The sequence below is a fragment of the Chroicocephalus ridibundus genome, chromosome 1 (genome assembly GCF_963924245.1).
Source record: "Chroicocephalus ridibundus chromosome 1, bChrRid1.1, whole genome shotgun sequence".
NCBI classification, from domain to species: domain Eukaryota; kingdom Metazoa; phylum Chordata; class Aves; order Charadriiformes; family Laridae; genus Chroicocephalus; species Chroicocephalus ridibundus.
In genome coordinates, this window is record NC_086284.1 from 148,461,704 (window position 1) to 148,484,389 (window position 22,686).

Genomic DNA, 22,686 nt, shown 5'->3' on the forward strand with positions numbered 1-22,686 from the left:
ACGTCTTCCGGAAACACGCAGCCCCCTTCCCTTCGCCGCCGGGTGAAAGGGGGCCGGTGATTGGAGGGGCCGGCGCCAATCAGCAGCCGCGTTGTTCGCGCCCCTTCCCGTCTCGGCGCCCCGCCTCGCTGCTCTCATGACAGCGGGCGGGAGCCTCGCGGGAGACCGCTGCGGATTGGGGGATAGGGGGCACGCGTGACCACCCTCGCGCTCCTCCCTCCTCTCGGCGATTGGCTGAGGGAAGCCGGCAGCTGCAGAAGGCGGAAGGGGCGGGGCCCGAGAGCCGGCCGTGCAGGTGGGAGCGGGGAGCAGCCGCGGGGCCAGCGCGCGGGAGCAGGGAGGCGGGGCGGGGGCGCGCGCGCCCCGGCACTCACCGTTGAGGCGGGGTGGGGCGGCGCGTGCCAGGGCGGTAACCCTCGCGCGGGAGGAAGGCGGCGATGAGGCGCGGTGGGGGCAGGGGTCTGTTGGCCGCTGCCGCCTCCGCCCGTGTGGCCCCAGCAGCCTCCAGCCACCCGCCGGCCCGCCCGGACGCAGGGGGTGGCCCTGCCCGGGGACGGTGGCTCCTTCGCTTCCTGCCCTCAGCTGGTGTTCGGCTTGCAGGTGACGGGTGCTGAAACGGCCCCTGTAAACATATCTCCCTGCCGCCAGTTTGGCTTTCCCCCGCGGCCGCTTAATGAGTTTTTTTTTAAGGTGGCTTCTCAAGGTTGTATTGTTGGAGGGGGGATTTTTTTACCCGGTTAAACCACTGCTGAGGTGACACACCATGCAACTGTTGTTGGCTTTATTCCCTAATTTTAAAGGTTCTTCGTTTGATAATGCTCTGTCTACATCACTCACTTCTTAGACTCGGGGCGGACGAGCTTTAGTTTGGAGGCTGGATAGAAGGTGAGGTAAGAAGGCTTTCAGTGCTGGGATGCTGATTAAAATCCGTGTGGAAAGTGATGCTGATTACTCACCTGTCTGTTCTAACATGGCTAGTGTGCATCTGCTTAGAGGCCTCTTTTTCCCTGCTAGCAGGCTATTTGGAAAAGGCTGTAATGTGATGAATTCACAGGAATTCAGCTGTTTTTACAGTGGGGTAAAACTGGCCTAATAGGCAGGATGCTTCCACTTGCCTTTTGTCCTCTGTGCCTTATAAGATATGAGTTCGTTATTCATTTTCTTAGGAGCTTCATTTTTGAGGGGTCAAATGGTAATTGGGGGTTTTTGTTGGCAGTGGTGATATAGAATCAGTTATAAGGTACGCTAAGCTACTTCTTTCAGAGACAGGAGCTAAGTTAAAGACTTCTGGAGCTTTAGCAGCATATAGGGAAACTTTCATAGGCAATTTTCATTCTCTTTCCACTCCTTGGATAAGAAAATGGCTTATGTTTCCTGAACTGTCAGCCTCATGATATTTGAGAGGATTGTGTTTACGGGGCGGGTAGAAGTAGCATATTGCATTTAAAGTGTGTCTGTGCCATAGCTACTGATTTTTCTGGATGCCCCTAATTGCTATGTACTTTAGGGAGACTAATATTTCCAGACACATTCGTGCAAGGGGCAGGTGGTATAAAGACAGAACTGAGTAACTCAAATTATGTGGGTGACTAAGATGCTAATGAGTTATCTTATACAATAAACAACTTTTTTCTGAAGTGTGGGCATTTAACTTATTTTTAATTATAACCTCTTCTGGCAAAACCAGTGTTTTATTCACGCATTCTTTTTTATATGTATTTCCCCCCCATTTACAGGAATGCAGTAAAATATTTGTTAAGTTAGGATCAGCATACAGTGAGAGTCTGCAGAATTTGTTTCCTTTCACCTTCCCTCAGATTTGGGTCCCATGTATATCGTAAATAGTTCAGAATTCAACAAGCGTGAGAGAATATCAAGTCTCTTGAGTTTTGTATTGTTAGCATATAATACAGCAAAAAGTGGTGTTCAAAAAATTAGCCAATAAATAGAATTCTGAATTCATCTCACTGATAACCTAGTCAAAACCAGTCCCCCCTTCTCTGAACCAAGCTACCTTTCTACTTCCTCCTAGGAGATCCTCTAGGTGTTATGGTGGCTACTTTTCTAAGGGGCACAATATAATTTGTTCAGAATTTTCTGTAAAATAGTTCTTGAAGAGATGAAAAAAAGATAGGTTGAAGGTAGGGGAATGACTGGTCTATATTACAAAATGCCTCTTGTAGGAAATTATGAGTTGGTCAAAATTCCCTTGGTTTCATTTAGAAGGCTGGCGAGCTGTGGCCTTAGGAATTAGTTGTGAGTTGGTATCTGCCCCTTTTGCAGAAGGGAAAAAGTGTGTTGTCATCTAGTTGGGCATATTTGTATGGGCAGATTAAATGAACTAGTACTTAAACTGTAATATTAACACCTTCTATGTTAATGAATAATCTCTTGCAGTAAATTTGTTCTAAGTTTAGAAGGAGTATTAATGACATAATTTTTCTTCTTCTTTTTATTATTTATTTTATTCTTAGGGACAGTATCTTAGTTAATAAGATCTCCTAAGGATAACATTCACTAATCTCCAAAAATGGCAGCTGTTGCAGGTAATCCAAAATTAGTATTCAATATATTCATTTTGCCATCTTTTAGCTAACAGACACAATCACCTGATGTTATTGATTGTTATTTATATTAATTTAATATATCTAGAAAAGAATTGGTGGGGTCTATGTTATACTTCAGATTTGAAGAAAAAGTTCAAACTGGATAACTTTTTGTTTCTTAGATTAAAAACTAAAAAGCACATTTGTCAAGGAAGTTACTTAGTTTTCAATATTTTGAAAATATGCTTCATATTTTAAGATAGTTTCAACTGTTTCCTGAAATAGTGATACAGGCCTGGCATGCTGTGGTATGTGTTGTTATTTTAAGCCCTGGGGATTGGATTCTAGAACACAATCCGTTTCACAGAGATGTATATTAGGATGTAAAGAGGCAAATTCCCATCAAAGATTCACTTACATAACCCAAACTTTTGGGGAAAATTTGCTTCAGTTTTTTCAGATCTGTAGAATGGCTTGTGTTTGCAAAAGCTTTTGCCTTCTGTGTTCAAACCTTGACGTTCAGCAGATCCTCTGGCTCTGCATAGGAGGGAGGTCTGGGTGCATGGAATGTAGCTTTTTGCTAATGTCCCCATTTCCATCTTCAGAAGGCCTTTACTTGCTGAGATTAACGTTGCTTCTCTCATGTAAATGCTTTCTATTAAAAATGTTTTAATGTTGTGCTCACCTTGGAATTGGCTGGAGTACTTGTTATCTTCATTGTAACACTTGCAGCTTTAATATCAGGGCAGATGCAATATGCTTTTCACTGCTTAACATGCACCTGCAGAAAAGAAAATAATTTCAAGTGTTTCTCTGGAGAGGCACTGCTTTTGAGAAACTAGATTGTGATATATGTTTTTCACTATTAATCAATGCAGGCAATGATGGTGTTGCGTATCTCCCATCAGAGAGTACCATTTACATTATACCTGTGTATATATGACTAATGTAAGAAATACGTTGTTAAGCCTTGCTAAGTGTTTTTACATGGCATATACAATCTTAGATGCTATAATCTTATCAGCAGGCCTGTCAGGCTGTCTGTTTCTCTAGGTTGCTTTTGGTTTTTGTTTGATTTTTGACTGTTCTCAATCAACAAATTAATTAAAATATAATTTAAAACTGGGATTAGCGTGTTACTGTAGTCTCTATTGTGCTTTCACCTTGCTTTTCCCTTCAGTGCTAGAGGAGGTACTGGTTTCCATTGAAAATGAGCTGCAAGCAGTGGAGATGCAGATTCAGGAGCTTGTGGATAAACAGCAGGAGCTCCTTGAAAAGAAGATGAGGGTGAAGAACCTGATAAAGCAGTCCTCAGGAGACTTGGAGGCAGGTGGAAGTAAAGACACCGAAACCTCAGCTGAGGCATGGAACAAAAAAGGTTTGCAGAGTCAAATTCAAATATTCTAACGTAGAAGTAAATTAACTCAGTAGGGGAAAAACGTTTTCATACGGAGTTTTGTTTGGATAATGATACAGTCCTATTTAATTTTGTATTTAACTCTCTGGACATTCCTAAATACTGATCTGAGTTCTTCTGGCAGAATTATCATGAGAATGGCCTGTTATAACTACTTTTATTCTTTTCTTTTTGTAAAGTCACAACTTAATTTGATTTGCTATAAGAATCCCAGAGTAAACCTGGATATATTGCAATACTTATAGTCCCTGTTTATTTATGTTCTAAAAATAATTATTCTGGATCTTTATGGGATTTGATAATAAAAATCTTGCACTCTCAAAGTTACTTCTTGCCGTCTTTGTGTTTCTTCTTGCTTGAGTGGGTAGGACATTGGTTATGTCTACCTCACTATCTTACTAAATTAACTGTTATGTAGCCTCACTGTCTTACCAAATTAATGCAAATTAGATGGATGCTGACTACCAAAAGTAACATAGAATACTTTAGTATGGTAGCGTTGGTCCAAGTGGCAACTGTGCCATGGTGGTGAGGGGGCTGCTGCTCTTTTGGAAGCGCTGTCTTTCAAGTTAAACATCAGCTGAAGTCCTGGATAGTTGGTGGGTCTTGACCACGTGATGCCTAGTCAAATTCAATTCAGATCTTCTTTTTTTTTTTTTTCCCCCCTCCTCTTTTACTTCACTTGCAATTTGGAAATGCATTGTTAATTCTGTCTGTATTTATTGTATGTATTCTCTTTTTTGGCGTTTTAAAAAATTAATTAATTTTGTAGTCTAATCCATATTTGTCTGTGTTTGAGAAAAGTGTTATGCATATGTAAGAATACTGATACTTTATAATTGCAAATTGATGCTGTTGCACAAATCAGTTTGTTTTGTATGGCTTTGTGCCTAATTCTCTCCTCCTATGCTTTGAAAACCATCATCTTTGCAATCAAATGCTGTGTACATCTTGAATAAGAGCAGTAGCTAAATTTGGTCCCAGTATAAAGCTCACTGAAGTCAGTGGTAGGCTTTTCTTGGTTTCAGAGTGTTGGATCTTGGCTGTGCTCTCTGTAGCAATTAGGGAGCAATGTCACCTCAAGTCCCAAAGTTAATTCTTGCATTGCTTGTGGTGTAGCCTGGAGTTCCCACAGTTTTTCTGCATTTTAATAATATGAAAATGGTTAATATGCTTCCTGATGCATCTGAAATTTAAGTTTTTACAGTGTTATCTCTTTAAATGATGCAGTCTTTAGCTCTTTATTGAAGAAAAGAAAAAATATTATAAGCATGTTGAGGTGGTTATTTTGGGGAAGATTAAACTCTTCCCCACTCCTTTTTTTTTTTTTTTTTTTTTTTAAATAAATGCTTATTATCTCTGGAATATACGTAAAAAATGGTAGCCCTGGCTTCATTGTACTGTTTGTAATCACTGCATTTGTATGAGGGAAGCATTTGGGCAACTTAGTAGTGAGGCTGTTGTAGGGCTCAGTGTCTGTTTTTACTGATTTTCAAGGTGAGCTTCTCATTTCCATTTAGTTTTGGACTAATCCATTAACTTGATCATTAGCACTTTGAAGTTCTTCATCCCCAATGAGAGCCTTTAGCATGGAGGTGGATTGTGTTTACATTTCATAGGGTTTTCAAAGGTCCACCTTAGAAATTCGTTTATACAGACTCGGGTTGTGTAGCTTTTTGTGTGACATTTTTGAACCTTTGAACACTTTCCCAGATCTAAAATTGTATTCCTTCCAAATTTAGTTATTGTATGTGTAAATTGCCCTTCCTTCTTGTATTTGAACAAACTTGGTTATGAAATGTGTTTGGTTTTTTCCCTTTAACAGATTTTCCATGGTACGAGAAGATAAAAACTGCACTGCAGAGCAAGTTTAAACTCCAGAAGTTTAGGTCCTTGCAACTTGAAACAGTAAATGCTGCAATGGCAGGAAAGGACATATTTCTTGTCATGCCTACAGGTGGTGGAAAGAGCCTTTGCTATCAGCTACCAGCTGTCTGTTCTGATGGTATGTAAGGGAAGAAGAAGTCATATGTAAACAATTTGATTTATTTTCTCCCTTTTATAGTTATGTGGAGAATGAACATTATATTGGTGTCTAATATCACAATATAGGGAAAAAAGAGCAAAGATATGAGAGCAAAGATTTACTAGAAATATTTGCTTTGCTCTCTTTATTTTTTATGAAGGAGCAATAGCAACTTCAAAATAAACGTGCCTTTTAGATGTGATTTAGATTTAATTTATCTAGGTTCCTTTCAATATGTTATAGTATTAAACACTGAAAGAACTTTTTAAAAGTTTGTCACTATTTTTTCCTTTCTTTTCCTTTTAATTCAATATACAGACTGTAAATTATTGAAGTATGGATTTCTGTTGTTTGTCGGTTCCACTCTAAGTTTTTTAGCTTCGGATTATTTGGGAGAGACTTTGTGTATTCATTTTTTAAACGTAAGCATGCAGTTCTATTTTCTAAGCTTTTTTTTGAAAAATAACCCATCCAATTGCATGGAAGTTTACTTATTTACAAAGACGAAATTTAGAAATACCTGGTATTGCTTAGTTGTGTGGTAAATTAGCACCTCATGGCACAAATGTGAATCCAACTTTCTTTGTTTTGTGTATTAGTTCTTATACTCTGTTGCAGGTCAGTTGTTTGTGGTCTAGGTTCTAAGAGAAGGTGCAATGTCACAGGCAGTTGGTCGGAAGTATCTCTGTGTGACCTGGCACTCACTCACCAGCTATCTAGGAGGGGAATCTGATATTGTGTATGAAACTTAAGCTCACGTTTGGCAGCTCCTTTAGAACAGGTCGGATGCATTAATAGAAAGTGTTAGAGGAGATATTTGTGACATCTGAACTGTTCAGTTTGCACAGTGATTTATTATTACAGGTTTCACACTTGTGATATGTCCTTTGATATCGCTTATGGAAGATCAGCTCATGGTTTTGGAACAGCTTGGTATTTCTGCAACTTTATTAAATGCCTCAAGCAGTAAGGTATGTTTAACTGCCAAGTCTTCATGGCTTTTGTGGTATATGTGCCATCGTTTTGCCTCTGTCTGTTACTTATGAATACTGAATGAATGGCAGTTTTATCAGCTAATGCCATTCTGTCAGTAGTATCTTGCCAGCTACGTGCCGTGGTACGGATGAAGCGAGTAAGTGTCTTGCATTCTTGATTTAATGACAAAAACGCATCTAAGCCAACACCTTTCATGGAATAAATAGATTTCATGGGACTGTTTAGAGGATGTGAGTACCTTTGGCTGATGTGTGTTGTAGATTTTTGCACAGTTTCTAGACTTAACATTGGAGTAGGTGATTTTTGTCCACTAGTAACATGTTGAGCAGTGCAGGCTTTTACATATAATTATTTATCTTACTTTAGGATGGTAAGCTGTTTGATCCAGAAGCCAAGAAGCAACTTATTTCCCATTCTGTTATTAGTCAATTCTTTTTTACAGTGAAATATATATTCCTGACTGCCAGGAGGCCATGGTTGTTAACTTGTACGTGGCACTGGATTTGATAGGTTAGTGGCTTGATGCAACGTGCCAAACTTGGAGCCTCCTTTGAGGTAGAGCGCATTGAAAACTCAGTAATAAAGATTACAATTGTGTGTAAGAAATTATTTTACACTTGTTATACCATGGGCATGTTTGGTACATGTGTTTGTGTTTGTTGGGAAAATACTGATACCACATCATGAAGCGAAGATAAATACTCAATAGTTTGCTTTATCAGAGTTCTGTGACAGATTTTCTAAGTATTAAAATTAACATTTTATATATAATAATCTTCTGCAAAGACTTACTACAGTAGTGGTAAATACTGTGTAACAGTTTATGAGTCTCTGTTAATTACCCCTTATGAATTGTTAATTACCTCTTAAGAATCTTGGCGCTAAGGAACTTCCGTGTGTTATCCTAGTATGTTAGCCCCTGATTTCTCCTTTTGTTTTGAACAGGAACATGTGAAGTGGGTTCATACTGAAATGCTAAACAGAAATTCGCAACTGAAGCTCATTTATGTGACCCCGGAGAAGATTGCAAAAAGCAAAATGTTCATGTCAAAGCTAGAGAAAGCTTATCAAGCAGGGTGTCTTGCTCGCATTGCTGTAGATGAAGTCCATTGCTGTAGTCAATGGGGCCATGACTTCAGGCCTGGTATGTTTGTTAGAAATCCAATTTGCAGTGTTATTCAGGCATCAATAGATAATGAGTTAGGCCTGAAATAAAGCCAGGAGCTTTTTTCATGTGTTAAGTAAATGCTTACTGTATGGCAAGTATCTGTGTTAGCTCAAGGGCTTTACATTTTATTTACAAATTACTGTATCCTTGTCCAGGAGCTAAGTTCATGCAAATGGGGGTGATTTCAATGTAGATTTTGCTGTCAGTGTTCTGAAAAACTCCTACATCAGTTTACTTTACAGTCATCTTTAATTTACTGCTACATGAAAAAGTGTCATTCTGTACACCTCTCCCTAGCACTTTGGGTGACAGAGGTAGAGCATTTTGTAAATTCATGAGATGTATTTTAGTTGCTTCTAAAACAAGTTGAAACAAATGCCCTTGACTTGCAAGGAAAGAAAGCGTGCTTCAGTTTGTTTCCTGTCTTGTTAGTTGTAGAAGACTGTTGGTTACTGCTTACAGGTTTTTTGCCTTTGGAAGAACATCTGATTTGGAGCAGTAGTAACTGTAAAGTCAACCTTTGCAGTTTTGTTAGAAAGTGGTGTCTGAGCAAAGAGCCATGCCAGTTAAACGGGGAACGTGGAATTTGGATATGTACCTCTGGCTCATTTCTATTCTAAGGCAGCAAGTGATTGTCAGCACTGAGCCTTTAGAATCTTTCCTTGGTACAGTCTGGCCTATGTATCCAAATTCCACATTGCTTGTTTATTAGCAAAACTATGTTTACTGAAAAGCTGTTTGTAAAAACGAATCTGCAAAATAACTGGAATGTTCATTAATGCAGTGCCACTTAGATTTTTCTAACTTTTTAATAACTTCTATTTTAACATATTTTGCCTTCTGAATTGTGGCTGCGTTTATAAAATTCAATTGGAAGAGAAAGTGTCTATTTTGATAAATGCAACATTTTTATTACTTCATTTGGATGTATAAATTAGTTCTGTAGTAAATTGATCAATAATAACATTTACTGCAGTATTACCACATTGAATGCTATCTACATTAATATCTTTTTTAACTTTGATTAAAGGTATGAGAAATCTTCTTCTTTCCCTGTTTTGTTTTCATGCTTAGACTACAAGTCTCTTGGTATCTTGAAAAGGCAGTTTCCCAATGTTCCCTTGATTGGATTGACAGCAACTGCTACAAATCATGTTTTAAAGGATGCTCAGAAAATTTTGCATGTTCAGAAGTGCATTACCTTTACTGCATCTTTTAACCGGCCCAATCTTTACTATGAGGTATGTCTTACTACCTGTTTGTTTGACTGTGTGGTAGTCATATTATCTTCTGTAAGTTACGGTTGATGAATTTTAGAATAGATTTCCAATTATACATTTTAATAATAAATAGCTTTTCAACTGAATGATGGTGTTCTTTCATGACTTCTTGCTGAACTTGCTGTCATGTGCAGAGGAACTTGGGCTGCTTTGTCTTTGTGAGCAAGGCTTAGTAGGGTAGGACTGTGTACAGGGGAGAGGTAGGTAGATACAGAATAATAGGATTGTTTGACAGATTGTGTGCCCACTTGAAGAACTCTTTGTCATGTGCTTATTATGTTTTTGAGGTTCGACATAAGCCTTCAAATAATGAAGATTTCATTGAGGACATAGTTAAGATCATTAATGGAAGATACAAAGGACTTTCAGGTAAAAAAAAAAAAAAGTTATTTTTTGTAACCTTCAGCATTTCAGGGATGTTTTCAATGCTCCTGAAATGTGTTGAGACATTCTGGTTTCACCATACATTAGGCATTCAGCATTAAAAGAAATGAAATTTAATAAGATCAATAACTTGAATAATTACTCTTTTCAATGATTAGTGTTTAAATGTCTTTACAGTTTACTTATATCTTCTGAAGTATTGAAATACAATGTTGTGATGTATGTAGAACAATGCTTACATAGATAAGAATAATAGCAATTTTAAGATTGTAAAAAGAAGGCTCAAAAAGGTTATCTCTATGTTCTTAAGTCATGCATATGACATTTAGTAGCTATGTGTCGGCATACTTACTGTCTTTAACACTACTTTTTCATATTTCATCCTAAGATTCATGTATTATTCAATGTCCAGGATGGGGGTGTGGTGGGGTGCGTTGTGCTTTTGTGATGAATGCGGCACTGTAGAAGTGGACTCTGAATCAATAAATTATGTACTGCAAATAAAGAGGAGAGCCGTACTACAAAGGAACCCAGTTTTCCGGAGCACTAGTCTGTCCCGGTCTCTGCTGTGGAGCTCTGTGGCTGTGCTGAGCAGCTCCCTGAGTCTAAACTGTGCTAAGAGGATCGCAAATTGCGTGGGTCTGTGTGTAATCCTTGACTTAGCGCAGACTGACTAATGACAAAGAGCAGATTTATCTGAAACCTCAGGTGAAATATCATAGATGCCATAAGGAACAGCACCCCTTTACGTAAGCATTAATAACCATTGTCTTCCTTGAACATTAATAGAATACTTCATGATTATGTGGATTGGCATTCTCTTTAGCTTCCAAGTCAAAGCTGATAATTGAAGTTTCATTCATAACTACCAGTACTGCAAACTGAATAGGCACAGAGATTGTTTACTGGTTTTATTTATTTATTTTTAAGGTGATAAAACTTTCAGAGTTGTTTTTAAGTATTTTTGAAAGACATCACAATAAGGCATCTTTCACTTTTGTGCAGGAATCGTTTACTGTTTTTCTCAGAAGGATTCTGAACAAGTTACTGTGAGTTTGCAGAAACTAGGAATTAAGGCAGGGACTTACCATGCAAACATGGATGCTAAATATAAGACAAAAGTTCACAAAGGGTGGGCAGCAAATCAAATCCAGGTAAAGTTGATACTTTTCATAGACTTATGTCTCATTTAAACAAATTGTGTTTTCGTATCTTGATGGTTTCTTAATCTTATTTCAGGTTGTAGTGGCGACTGTTGCTTTTGGCATGGGAATTGATAAACCTGATGTGAGGTTTGTAATTCATCATTCTATGAGCAAATCCATGGAGAACTACTACCAAGAGAGTGGACGCGCAGGTATTGTAGGAAATGGCTTTTGCAAAGTAGCCATTTACATCTGTTAAACCAATAATGTTGTACTTTGATTTCAGCCATTTGTGCAAAGTGTCTTGTCTTTAAGACAGGTTCTAAGGTGTATAATGCCACTCTGCCTCTGTAAAGAGGCTTTAAAGCAAATCTAAATTACATTAGTGATCTTGGGTCTCTGTACTGCAGTGTAGCAAAGAATAACTGGGTACCTAGCCCTTTACTCAGCATTTTTTTAATTACTTGATGTTTGTGACATGTGTGGCTTACCAGAATAATTTCGTAACATGACATTGATTGGATGTATGTTGCAGAAGAGATTTTTTTTTTCTTTGCATAGCAGCTGGGACGCATGATTTGCTCAGATTGTCTCTAGGTGATTTCTAACTGCTGTATGAATTTCAGTGGCCACAGAAATACAAGTAGGATGAGGAGTCTGGAGCATGGAATTTTAAGGATTGATCAATTATAGCAGCACTAAATAACTGCTATGGATAAAAAAAAAAAAGGCATTGTGGTGTTTTGTTTTGCTTTAGTTTTTTTGACCTTGTGCATTATTACATTTTCAAAGGCACATTTTAGTCTATGTGGAGGAAAGCTCTTTAAGGACCCTGGGGGGCAATTGGTTGAGATTTTAACTGTGCCTGTATGAAAGAAATTGGCCTTAATGCTGACCGAAGAAATACAACAGTCATCAAAGTTTGTGGGAGTTTGCATCTGCTAGATGCAGTAGAGAGATAAGGACCGTATAGGTGCTGAAGTAGTTGTTTCACAATGTTTATCAACTTGGGGTGATGAGAACAAGCTTTTTTGTGTTTCTTTTTCATAACTCAAATTAAATTAGATTCTTCTGGGTCGGGGATTAATTAAGCACTGCTACTCATTTGCCTGAACGTACTACTAGGCTTATGAAAGCTTCCTTTTTCCCCTTGACTGCCCATCCATGTGAAGTAGTTCCATTCTGTTATATGTTAAACTTTTTAAAAGTAGTTTTTTTAGACCTTTTCTGCTCTCTGGATCTTGTAAACAGCAAGAGGGCACCCATCAGCACATTACTGGAAAAGGTTAGCAATGGGAAGGAAGAGATGATCTAAGTTCAGCTGTAGAAGATACAGTCGGTTTTAAATGGAATATTTTGTTAAGTCATATCTAATTCTCTCTTTGTTTATCACTGTTAATACCTATTAAGGCATTTGAAGCTCACAATGTCTTTTAATCAAATAAGAACTAAGTTTCAAGATATGTTTGGCAACGATTTTCCAAGAGGTGTTAGGGTGAGAAAAAGGGGATTTCACTGACTTTCTATATGACATCAATATTTTTTCAGTTGTTAAAGAGTCAAAATCTTCATTGTGTAGTATTTTAAGTTTGCTTAATTCTGTAGTTGTAGAAGACTGTTCTAAATCTGTTTTATTTCTAGTCCGTATCATGCTATGTTCTATTGGCTAATATGTTGTGCATGATATATTCCGTTATAGTTGTGCACTCTGTGTATGGGGACTGCAGAAGCCCATGCAGTAAGAGTGGAATTTGTACCAGAAAATGCTATGCTTAAAGTAAATCCCTTCTAAAGTTTAAAGTCTAAATTTTTTGTTTATTTTAATGCATTTCAGGTAGAGATGACCAAAAAGCTGACTGCGTTTTGTATTATGGCTTTGGAGACATATTCAGAATCAGCTCAATGGTAGTGATGGAAAATGTAGGGCAAGAGAAACTGTATGATATGGTGTCTTACTGCCAGAATATGAACAAGTAAGTTACTGTGGTGGCTTGGCTGCCTAGTTTTTAAAAAGTTAGGCTAATTTTGTTGGGGTTTTTAGAGGTGTTTAAAAAAAAAAAAAAAAACAAACAAACAAAAAAAAAAAAAAAAAAAAACCACAAAAAAAACCCCCACTGAACAAAAAACACGACAAAACCAAAAACAAAACAAAAAAAACCCCACCACACTACAGAAATACTACCATTGTAACAGTCTTGGGTTTGGAGTTTGTGGTTTGGCTGCTCAGTATGTGTCCACTTGCACATAACTGAATGTTGGTGTGTTGCTTGCCAGCCTCAGGGTAAAGTTCTGGAAGCAGTTATGTTGCGATAAAATACCTGTCAACAAACAGCATTTGTATTTCAAATCCCATTCAGAACAAATACTGGAGTGCTTTTTTTTTTTTCACTCTAAGGTACCAGTATTTCATGGCCACAAGGGAATCCACATGCGTTTAATGCTTCATCCGCTGCACTGAGCTGTATTGAATACTTTGTGGAAAACACTTGTATCTATGTTGTGGGCAACTTGTGTCTTCAGTATAGCCTTTGTTGGCCACAGTCTTAAGAATTAGTTCATATTCTTAAGACTTTCCATTCTATTGGAATTGCAGATTATACTTACTTTGCTTTAATCAAACTCTTTCTACAGCAGCGTTCAGTATTGCTGAAAGCTACTAGTTACTCCTATTAGCATAACTGAGAGGGAATACTGTGTTGCAGTGTTTGTTTTCTGATTTTTCCTTGGATAATTCTTCGTGCTTGTTTTGAGATATGAGCTGACGCAGAGGACCTTCTTTTTGCCACTTTCATGATTTATGACAGGGATGTATACATTTATGTTCTATAGTTCCCTCTTCGCTCTCTATTCTTTCAGATGTCGCCGGGTTCTCATAGCCCGTCATTTTGATGAAGTATGGGATTCTGCAAACTGCAACGGAATGTGTGATAACTGCTGTAGAGAGAACTGTAAGTAAATTGCTTTTTATAACCAAGGACAGAGAACATAGAGAAGGTTGGCTTAAAGAAATACCTAGTTTAGACAAACTGTGAGCAACTTCTGTAAAGTGTGCTCATAATACTGCCTGTTTCCAAGGTTCTTCTGTTATGAACATCATTTTTTGGTGGCTTAGTTTTGCCAAATTCAGGGTGTTTCGCAGGACTCCTCCTGGTTTGGCTTTTTGCCTGAGGCCAGACACTTTGGTGTCTTTCGGGCTCAGACAGTGAAGCTCTGGGCAAGGGGGAGATTGGCTTACCTGTTTTAAAAAGATTCTGGTATGTGTTGGGTTTTGTTTCAGGGTTTTTTCGGGGTGTGAAAGCTTTATTTTGAGAAGGAGCTTCTTGCTCTCTGCATGCCAAACTGTTCACACTTAGGCTCCGAGAAGACACAGTTTGCGCATGTCCTTTTACATCTTGCCTGGTAAAGTCTCTGAAGATTTCAGTGCTGCACACTCGTGAGACCTGCCTGTGTCAGGACTGTGCATGACAGTTGGGCAGAACAACTGAGCATGCTAATTCAGGATTTTGCTGCGTGTTAGCCCAAACAGCACATTGTCTGTCTAGTGCGTGCTCTTCCTTTGGAAGAAAGTTGGTATTATAAGAGGGAAGGCATATGGGCCAGACTCAGGGGGAACTTGGGAGATGAGCTGAAACAGGACCTGCTGCATGGTTAGAAGGATGGTTTCAGTAGAATGCAGTTCTGCGACATAAGTTCTTTTGCTGCTTTGCCCACAAACATCTTGGGCGGTGTTGGGTAGCTACCTTAAACTACACTTTCGTGGGTGATCATTGGTTTTAACTGTCATTTTTGGTATGTCCAGAAAGCCGTAAGTCTCTGAAGATGCACAAAGTACCTGTTGCATCTAAGTGAGAGTTCTGGTTTAGATATAGGAAATGCTATAGAAAGCTAGAAAGCTCTGGAAAGAGTGCTGAGAAAAAGTTGGTCTTGGGCATCTCTAACTGGACACAAAAAACCACCTTAAATTTCTTTGAGGACCAGGTGAATTGTAATATGTGGAAAATACCATCTCCTCATACCTCGTATCTGTTGCAAAGCATTTGGATAATGTAGTGATCAGCACCTTAAAAACTTAGGAACAACTCTGTATTCAAAACTGTTCTCATAACTAGATTTTATTTCCCTGTATATTTTTTGGGGGGTAAAAACTTTTGCAAAATCATGCAAGTAACAATGCCTTTTGATCTTCTAGTTGGAAGTGGGGCTTAGTTGAAATTTATACTGGGATCAGAGCTTGAGAAGAGTATGCAGCTGGTTTGTACCCAAGACTTACAGGAGCCATATGATGAAGTGTAGTTGAAATATATCCTTTTTAATGCTGATTTACCCCCAGGGCCTTGTGATACATAAGCAAGGTCTGAGGAAACCTAGTAGTTGTACTAGTTTTTCAGTATTTAATTCTTAGCATTGGAGGAGGCAGTTGGGGTAATGCTATGCCGTGATCTGATCATGCAGTAGAAGCATGATCATTATGTGCTACATGGATGTGTTAGTGCTCGGAATAATTATTCATAATTAAGCTAATTTGTTCAATTAAATCTACTTTTTTTTCTGTCTCATTTTGTCTGTGTCTTGAGAGAAGAAATGTCTCACTTACATTCTTCAATTCCTCCTTGCTTTCTAATCTTTCCATAATAAATATTATGGGTGAGGGAAAGGAATCCAGCTGCAGAGCAACATAGTAGCTATCTTACAAATTTTATGCTTTGTAAATGCTTCTTTGAAATGATTTGTGTGGTTTGTAACATAGAATACACATAAAAATGTTTGCAGGATTGGAGTCTTAATAATGCAGTAGAGCGATAAATGTGAGGTTTTGTACAAATATATCCTAATTTGACAGAGGGAAAGTTACAGCTTTATTTTTTAAGTTATAGTTTAAAAACAAACAAAAAAGCATTGCTATTATGTGGCACATAGATATATATTTATAGATATACATATAAAAGTGCATATATATATTTGTATACACCTAATGTATGTATGGATACTATCTTAATAACTATAACTTGCTATTGAAATGTTACTTCACTTTTATTTGTAGCATGTGAGAAAATGGATATAACAGGATACTGCAGGGATCTAATCAAGATACTTGAGCAAGCTGAAAACATGAGTGAGAAACTCACCCCACTGAAATTAATCGATGCGTGGTCTGGGAAAGGTGTATCAAAATTCAGGGTGGCTGAAGTTACTCCACCAAAGCACCCTCGAGAGGAACTGGAGAGAATTATTGCCCATTTACTACTGCAGCAATATCTAAAGTATGTAAGATGACTACTTTTTTTAACATCTGTAGTCATTTTTCTTTACACTCATATTACTTCTGTATAGTATTAATGGATAGGATGCATTCTGTAGTCTCATTTTTAGCTTTTATTTCAGATGCATTTGACGTATTTTAAAAAACTCAAGAGATTACTGTACTTCAAAAGGTTAAAACAGAAGTTGGAGGAACACTTGAAATGCTGCATCTCCTGCGGTTTTAAAAAGCTGGGGTCTTCTGTATTCAGGTTGAACCTTTAAATTTGCAGCAGGCTTCCTTTGGGAGAAATCTGCTGTTTATACAGAGCCCATTTACATTTCACGGTTAACAAAGCAAATGGGGTTGCCCAGATAAGTCTAAGTCTAAGATGAAGGCTGGCTAATGTGGAAAGTGGTACTCAGAAATTTTAAGAAAGCGTAGTGAAAGTAACAACAGTGCTTCTCCTGTAACTTGGCTGTCTGTGTGGTTTGTCTTTTCATATGGTTTTAGAAATTCCGAGAATATGTGCAAATCGAATATTTAATCCTTTTATTTTTGCCTTAATTTTTTTTTTGGCTGTTTGTACAGCTGACTTTTTACACTCTAAGAGGGTGGGCAGATGACTTATTACATCTTTTTTCCTCATTTTCCTCTATGTATTCCAACAATTTGACACGTGTGTGTATGTTAAATCCACAAACTGAACTATGTTAAGTGCTGGCCAGACTTGCTCTAAATTAACTGACTATCCACTTGAATAGATAAAGCAGAATTAAGCTGCTATTTGGAACATCCATCAGAAGGGTTAATGTGTCCCATTTTTCCCCTATATGGTCTAGCCTGTCTTTGTCTCCAGCCTTCTCTTATAACACTGGTTTAAATTATGCAGGGAAGACTTCAGCTTCACGGCATTTGCTACGATATCCTACCTGAAGATAGGACCAAAAGCAAGTTTGCTGAAAAACGAGGCACATGTCATCACTATACAAGGACTAACAAACAAGAAAAATGTTTACAAGGTATTTAGATATGTACTGACTTGCTATATAGATACCTTTCCCATTATAGTTTATTTTAATAGTTTGGTATATGCTCAACACATTTTTCATAGTAATGCAATCAACAGGTTTTAAAATAGATCTCATTATCTTCTCTTGTGTGGGAACACTGAAAAAAAAGGAAAAACAATGCCAGAATTTTAATAGACTTGTTTATAACTTGCAGGACAAACCATCTCAGTCTTCGAATTCGAAAGGAAGCAGAGAAGATGCTCAGATTATTTCAAAGACTGCCCAAGATTCAGCAGTGAAGAAGTCACGGGAACATAAACGGCCTAGTTCAGTCAGTGGTTCTAACTTAAAAGCAAAGAAGATTAAGCTTCAGGCAGGTGGAGATGACCAGCCAGTAGTTCTTGACTGAGTTTCACAGACTACATGTAGGATCCAATCATGTTTGCTTCTCCATGGACAATGCAGTGTGTAAGTTCAGTTTGTGGTTTAGTAATGTTTTTTTTAATTCAAAGCAAAAAAAAAAAACCACCATCAGGGAAACAAGTATCGTTAAAACCCTCAAATCTAGAAAAAGTCTATTAGTCAAGGGAAAAGTGCTTCGTATCAAAATAACTGGTGCATATCTTACAATGCAGCAATGACTACAAAATGTAAATAATTACTGTGTTGCCTTTTTAACTCTTTTGGGAGAGTAGTGTGCGGTAACACTATTGCAGAGTCATGCAGGCTGGAAGGGGCTTGCAGAGATCTAGTCCAATCTCTTGCTCAAAGCAGGTCCAGTTGGAACAGGGTGCTCAGGGCTGCGTCCAGTTAAGTTTTGACTGTCCCCAAGGATGGAGATTCCACAACCCCTCTCAACACCTGTTCCAGTGTTTGACCACCTTCATGACCAAAAAAAGAAAAAAGGATATTTCTTAGAGCTAACTGTTATCTCCTGTGTTACAACTTCTCTGTTGCCTCTTGTCCTACCACTGTGCTCTTCTGAGAAGAGTCTGGCCCCATCGCTGCTATGCTTTTCCATTAGGTAGTTAAAGTCAACAGCAAGATCACGACAATTTCTCCGCCTCTCCCCTGGCTTTCTTCTTTTTTAATCTGTAAGAAATCCAGTTCCCTGCTTCTCCTTTCTAAGCATCTAGGCAGCTTGGTAGCCCCCTGCTAGACTCAATCCAGTGTATCGGTGTGTTTTTCTTATTGGGAAGTGCAAAACTTAACCCAGCACCCTAGCTGTAATCTCATGAGTGCTGAATACACAGAAACAGTCATTTCCCCCAAACTGCTGGTTACATTCTGGTTAATACAGTCTACTATGCAGTTGTCGTCTTTGCTGCAGAGGCACACTGCCAGTTCACGTTCAGCTTGTTATCTACTGGGAACCTGGGTCCTTTTTGGCAAAGCTGCTTTCTAACCAGCCCCGCTACAGCCTGTGCTCTTGCATGGTGTTACTCCCTCCCAGGTTCAGGACTTTGCTTTTGCCTTTAACTAAGAGGTCCCGGTCAGCCCTGTCTAGGTCCCTCTGAACAGCAGCCCTGCTCTCTGGTGTATCAACATCTCTCCCAACCTTGGTGTTGTCTGCAGACTGGGTGGAGCACATTCCGTCCCTGTATCCAGATTGTTATCGAAGATCCCAAATTGTATTGGCCCCAGTATCGATCTGTGAGCGTTGCCACTAGTAATTGGCCACTAGTTGGCTTTCATACCATAGATTCCAATGCTTTGAACCAGGTGGTCCAAACAACTTTTTACCTACCTTGTTGTACATTTATCCAGTCTATATCTCACTGATATTTTTAGCTGTAAGGAAATTATAGGAGATCATGTCAAAAGCCTTGCTAAAGTCAAGGTACACAACATCCATTGCTACCCCCTTATTCACGAAGGCAGTTATCTATCTATCTCAGTCAGTCTGGTTGATCAGGTATGCTTTTGCTTCTGGGAGATCTAGCTGGCTGTTCCCAGTCACCTTCATGTGTCTGAAAATATCTTCTGGGAGTATTTGCTCCGTAAGTTTTCTGGGGGCTGGGGTGAAGCTGACTGGCATGTAACTCCTCAGACCCTCCTTTTTGCCTTTTCCCAGTCATCAGGAACCTCCCCCACTCTTCAGGTCCTTTCAGAAGTGACAGTCTTGCACTGACCTCAGCTAGCTCCATCAGTGCTCCTCGGTGCGGCCCATCCAAGTCCAGTGGATTTGCGTCTTACGTGATCTGTAACTCCACCTTCCCCTACTGCTTTACTCCCACAGACTGTTAGTGGGCGTGGGGACCTGCGAGGTCTGAGAGCAAACCTTACCAGTGAAAATGATGCAAAAAGTACAGGTACCTCAATCTTTCCTACGTCCTGTGTCACTAGCTCCTCCTCTACCCCTCTGAGCAGCGGGACCATGCTTTCCTTTACCCTTCCTTTTGCTGCTAAGGTACTTACGGAAGCTCTTCTTACTGCCTTTCACATCCTTTGCTAGTTCCACCTCCAGCTGAGCACTGACTTTTCTAACTCCCTCCTGGTGTGCTCAGGCAATGTCTCTATTTATTCTGGATATCTTGTACCTTCTGCCTCCTTTTTGTGTTTGAACTAGCTGAGGAGTTCTCTGTTCACCTGGGCTGGCCTTCTGCACATAGGAGTAGAGTATTTATGTTTGGAGGTGGTTGTGTTTTGGAAATCAAGCAGCATTCCTGAGCCCCTTTACCTTGTGGGGCAGTCTCCCTGGGATCTTGACAAGCAGATCCCTGAATGCAATGGCAGAGCTGCAGGTGGAAAAGGAGCCCTTTTGTGTGGCTGGAAGCAAGAGGTTTCCAGCCTTGCCTCCTGCAGGAGTCTGCATCCACTGCTCCTGTGAGGGTAGTCTCAAGGTTTTCCCTCCTTTGCAGCACAGGGCTTGGGTGGTCCTTAGCTCTGCAGAGTCTCTGTGAAGACCCTGCCATGTCCTGTTCCTCCTCCTGGCTGCCACACAGGCTGCTCCCCTCCTCCTGCAGTTCCTTCGCCCGGCAACTCAGCACTGCAGCCAGAGCACAGCTCCCACCGGTGAAGCTGCTGTCACCAGCCCCAGGGAGAGACATCAGCCACCTGGAGACCCGGGCTGCTGCAGCACCCTCTTCTGGAGCCATCGCGGATGAAAGCCTCTGCTGTGCCAGGGGCAGTTGTTCCAGCCCACGCGAGCATCACCATCACTGCGGTTTTGACCAGAGATGGGGCCTGTTTCTGCAATACTTACACCTACTACAGCACACTTGAGTATGCTTCAGAGAAGAATTTCAACAGGGCATTGTGACAACATTGCACTGCTGCTGACTTGTAGAGGTTTTTGTGAAATACCGTATGTATTTATCCCTTTAGAATGTCTGTTGCTCTTAAAACTGGGTTTCTCTAGCTAGTTACTTGAACAGAAAATTACCTCTTCTGTGCTTTTGAGAAGTACCTAAATTTATATTTAAAAACAAGGCACCTTTTCTTGATCTCAGCTGTTCCCTTTGTAAAAGTTATACTTTAAATGGGAAATACAGAAAAAATGCCACACAAGAAATACTTTTCTCCTTTTTCCCCTCCTTCCCCTGTTGAATTGGCTTATATTCTAACTACAAATCTGTATTCTAAGTAGAAGTGACTCTGGCTGTCCTAAGAAGTACTCTTCTGCTCTATAAGCAGTAGAACATGACTGTATTGAAAGTTGCAAACTTTAAGCCCTAAATGTGGGCTACATTAAACTTAATCTTTGGGAGATTTCTGGTCTCTTAACTTTGCTACTCCACCTATCTATTTGCTAAGAGGGGAAAAAAAAAAAGAGAAAGCAACTGTAGGAGTATCACCGCTTGCCTGTGGCTTAGAGTAGTGTGTCTCCACCATTTTAAAGAGCAAGCTGTTTCTCTTGACTCACCTATGATTCCTTTGACATAACGTCTTGGTTCTGTCAAGGTAAGAGAGTGCCAGCACTTACTGCTGCAAATGTTCTTGTGTTACCTCATCCCACAAAGCTGAGTGGCTGATGGCAATTAAACACCTCTCTGGGTGAACACTGAGTGCGTTTCTCCATAATACACAGGTTCAATGCAAGTTTAGTCAAGAAGATGACAAAAACCACTCAGGATTACAAAATAAGAGTAGAACAGAAGACAGAAGTTGTTTTTAAGATGTTTCACAAGTAGTGGCAATTTGATTACTCAAATTATGGTCAAAGTTTGAGTTTTGGAACTACTTTTTTGCCTTTTTACTTTTTTTTTTTTTTTTTTTTACTAGAAGAGCATCAATGTTTTTAGTTGCTCAGTCCTACCCTCTGCAGAGAGCAACGAACCGCATGCCACAAAGTCTCTTTCTTTCCACGCCTAACCCAACCTGTCATGTAGGACACCACATCCTGCTGGCCGAACTGCGGCCATTCTACACGAAGGGTCACAATCTCTTTCCTCATGTGCTCTAAGGACTGAAGAGAATCTTCAGCTATGGAATTCTTCCGCCTCCCATTTCAGCAGGGAGAATATTTAACTGAAAGTAAGGTAGAAATATATACCCGTTGACTTCCTTTGATCAGTATTTCCAGGACCAAGTAACTCTGCTGCTAGACTGGTAAAGAGCCAGCAGCTACTGCAGACTTCAAGCATTGCTGAGGTACACATGAGGCTGAATAGTAGATTAGATTATTTTTATTTTTTTTATTATTTTAATATCTTAGCAGCCAATGATCAGTAAGGCAAGTTCAAACTCATTATAAATGTTAAGTTCTGGTAGGTGTCGTTTTGGTTTCACACACATTCAGATGTATACCAATTTAAATATAAAACAAACAGGATGGATAGATTAAGAACATGCTCTTCATCTTGTCTGTGACTAAAGCTGGTAGAATCTTGTCAGTGACTAAAGCTTAGTATTTCACCCATCGTTTAACTAAAACCTTTGCCAAAAGTGGAATGAAGTCATTGAATTAAACAGTCATTCTCTTAAAAAATAGTGATTTCCTGGGAAAATGCCCAGTACGTACCGCCAACTTTGCATTTAGTAGAGTACAACAAACTGTTTCTAGTTTGGCCCTCCCAACTCACAAATCACAACCTTAGAACAAAACCAAAAGCCAGTATGAAACAACCTATGGAATACAGAGAGGACATTACAGAATAGCTTAAGTTCTAGTGTCACCTAGACACTAGGTCATGCCTAGCAACCAAAAAAGAAGGAACTTGACTGAAGCAAACCTGTACGTACACATCAAGTGCATCTTGTGTAACTAAACATATAGCCAGGGAGCTAGTTACAATGGAAAACAAACAGCTTAAGCCTCCATTGGCAACTTAACAGTAGATACTTTGTCACTAGTTACCACAAGTCAAACTGGAGTTTAGTACCTGCAAATACTCCTTCCTGGAACCAATATGCCATGACAGTGGAAATTAGGAGAGGGCAGAAAGTGGCTGAGATGCATAGTCCCCATGAAGGTTTTCGTTAAGCGACTGTAATAGTTGTCTATTAAGAATCACGTCAGGGTACAGCACT

At 39.4% G+C, this 22,686-nt stretch overlaps 1 protein-coding gene across 7 annotated transcripts; it reads left to right on the forward strand.

Annotated features, from left to right (window-relative positions):
- The first annotated feature begins 233 nt into the window (after window positions 1-233).
- Window positions 234-21,859, forward strand: RECQL (RecQ like helicase). Of its 7 annotated transcripts, none has more exons than XM_063358176.1 (16): window positions 234-295; window positions 801-890; window positions 2,475-2,546; window positions 3,727-3,924; window positions 5,789-5,968; window positions 6,854-6,960; window positions 7,931-8,129; window positions 9,228-9,394; window positions 9,721-9,802; window positions 10,823-10,971; window positions 11,057-11,174; window positions 12,797-12,935; window positions 13,819-13,910; window positions 16,004-16,223; window positions 17,094-17,223; window positions 17,429-21,854. In XM_063358176.1, the coding sequence occupies exons 3-16, from the start codon at window positions 2,531-2,533 to the stop codon at window positions 17,621-17,623; spliced, it is 1,992 nt and encodes a 663-aa protein (XP_063214246.1). In that variant the 5' UTR covers window positions 234-295; window positions 801-890; window positions 2,475-2,530; the 3' UTR covers window positions 17,624-21,854. The 7 variants fall into 7 exon arrangements, 5 of the variants coding, with proteins under 5 accessions (XP_063214246.1, XP_063214278.1, XP_063214259.1 ...); XM_063358208.1 differs by having other exon boundaries at window positions 801-885; XM_063358189.1 differs by having other exon boundaries at window positions 269-295; window positions 845-890.
- Window positions 21,860-22,686: the final 827 nt, after the last annotated feature.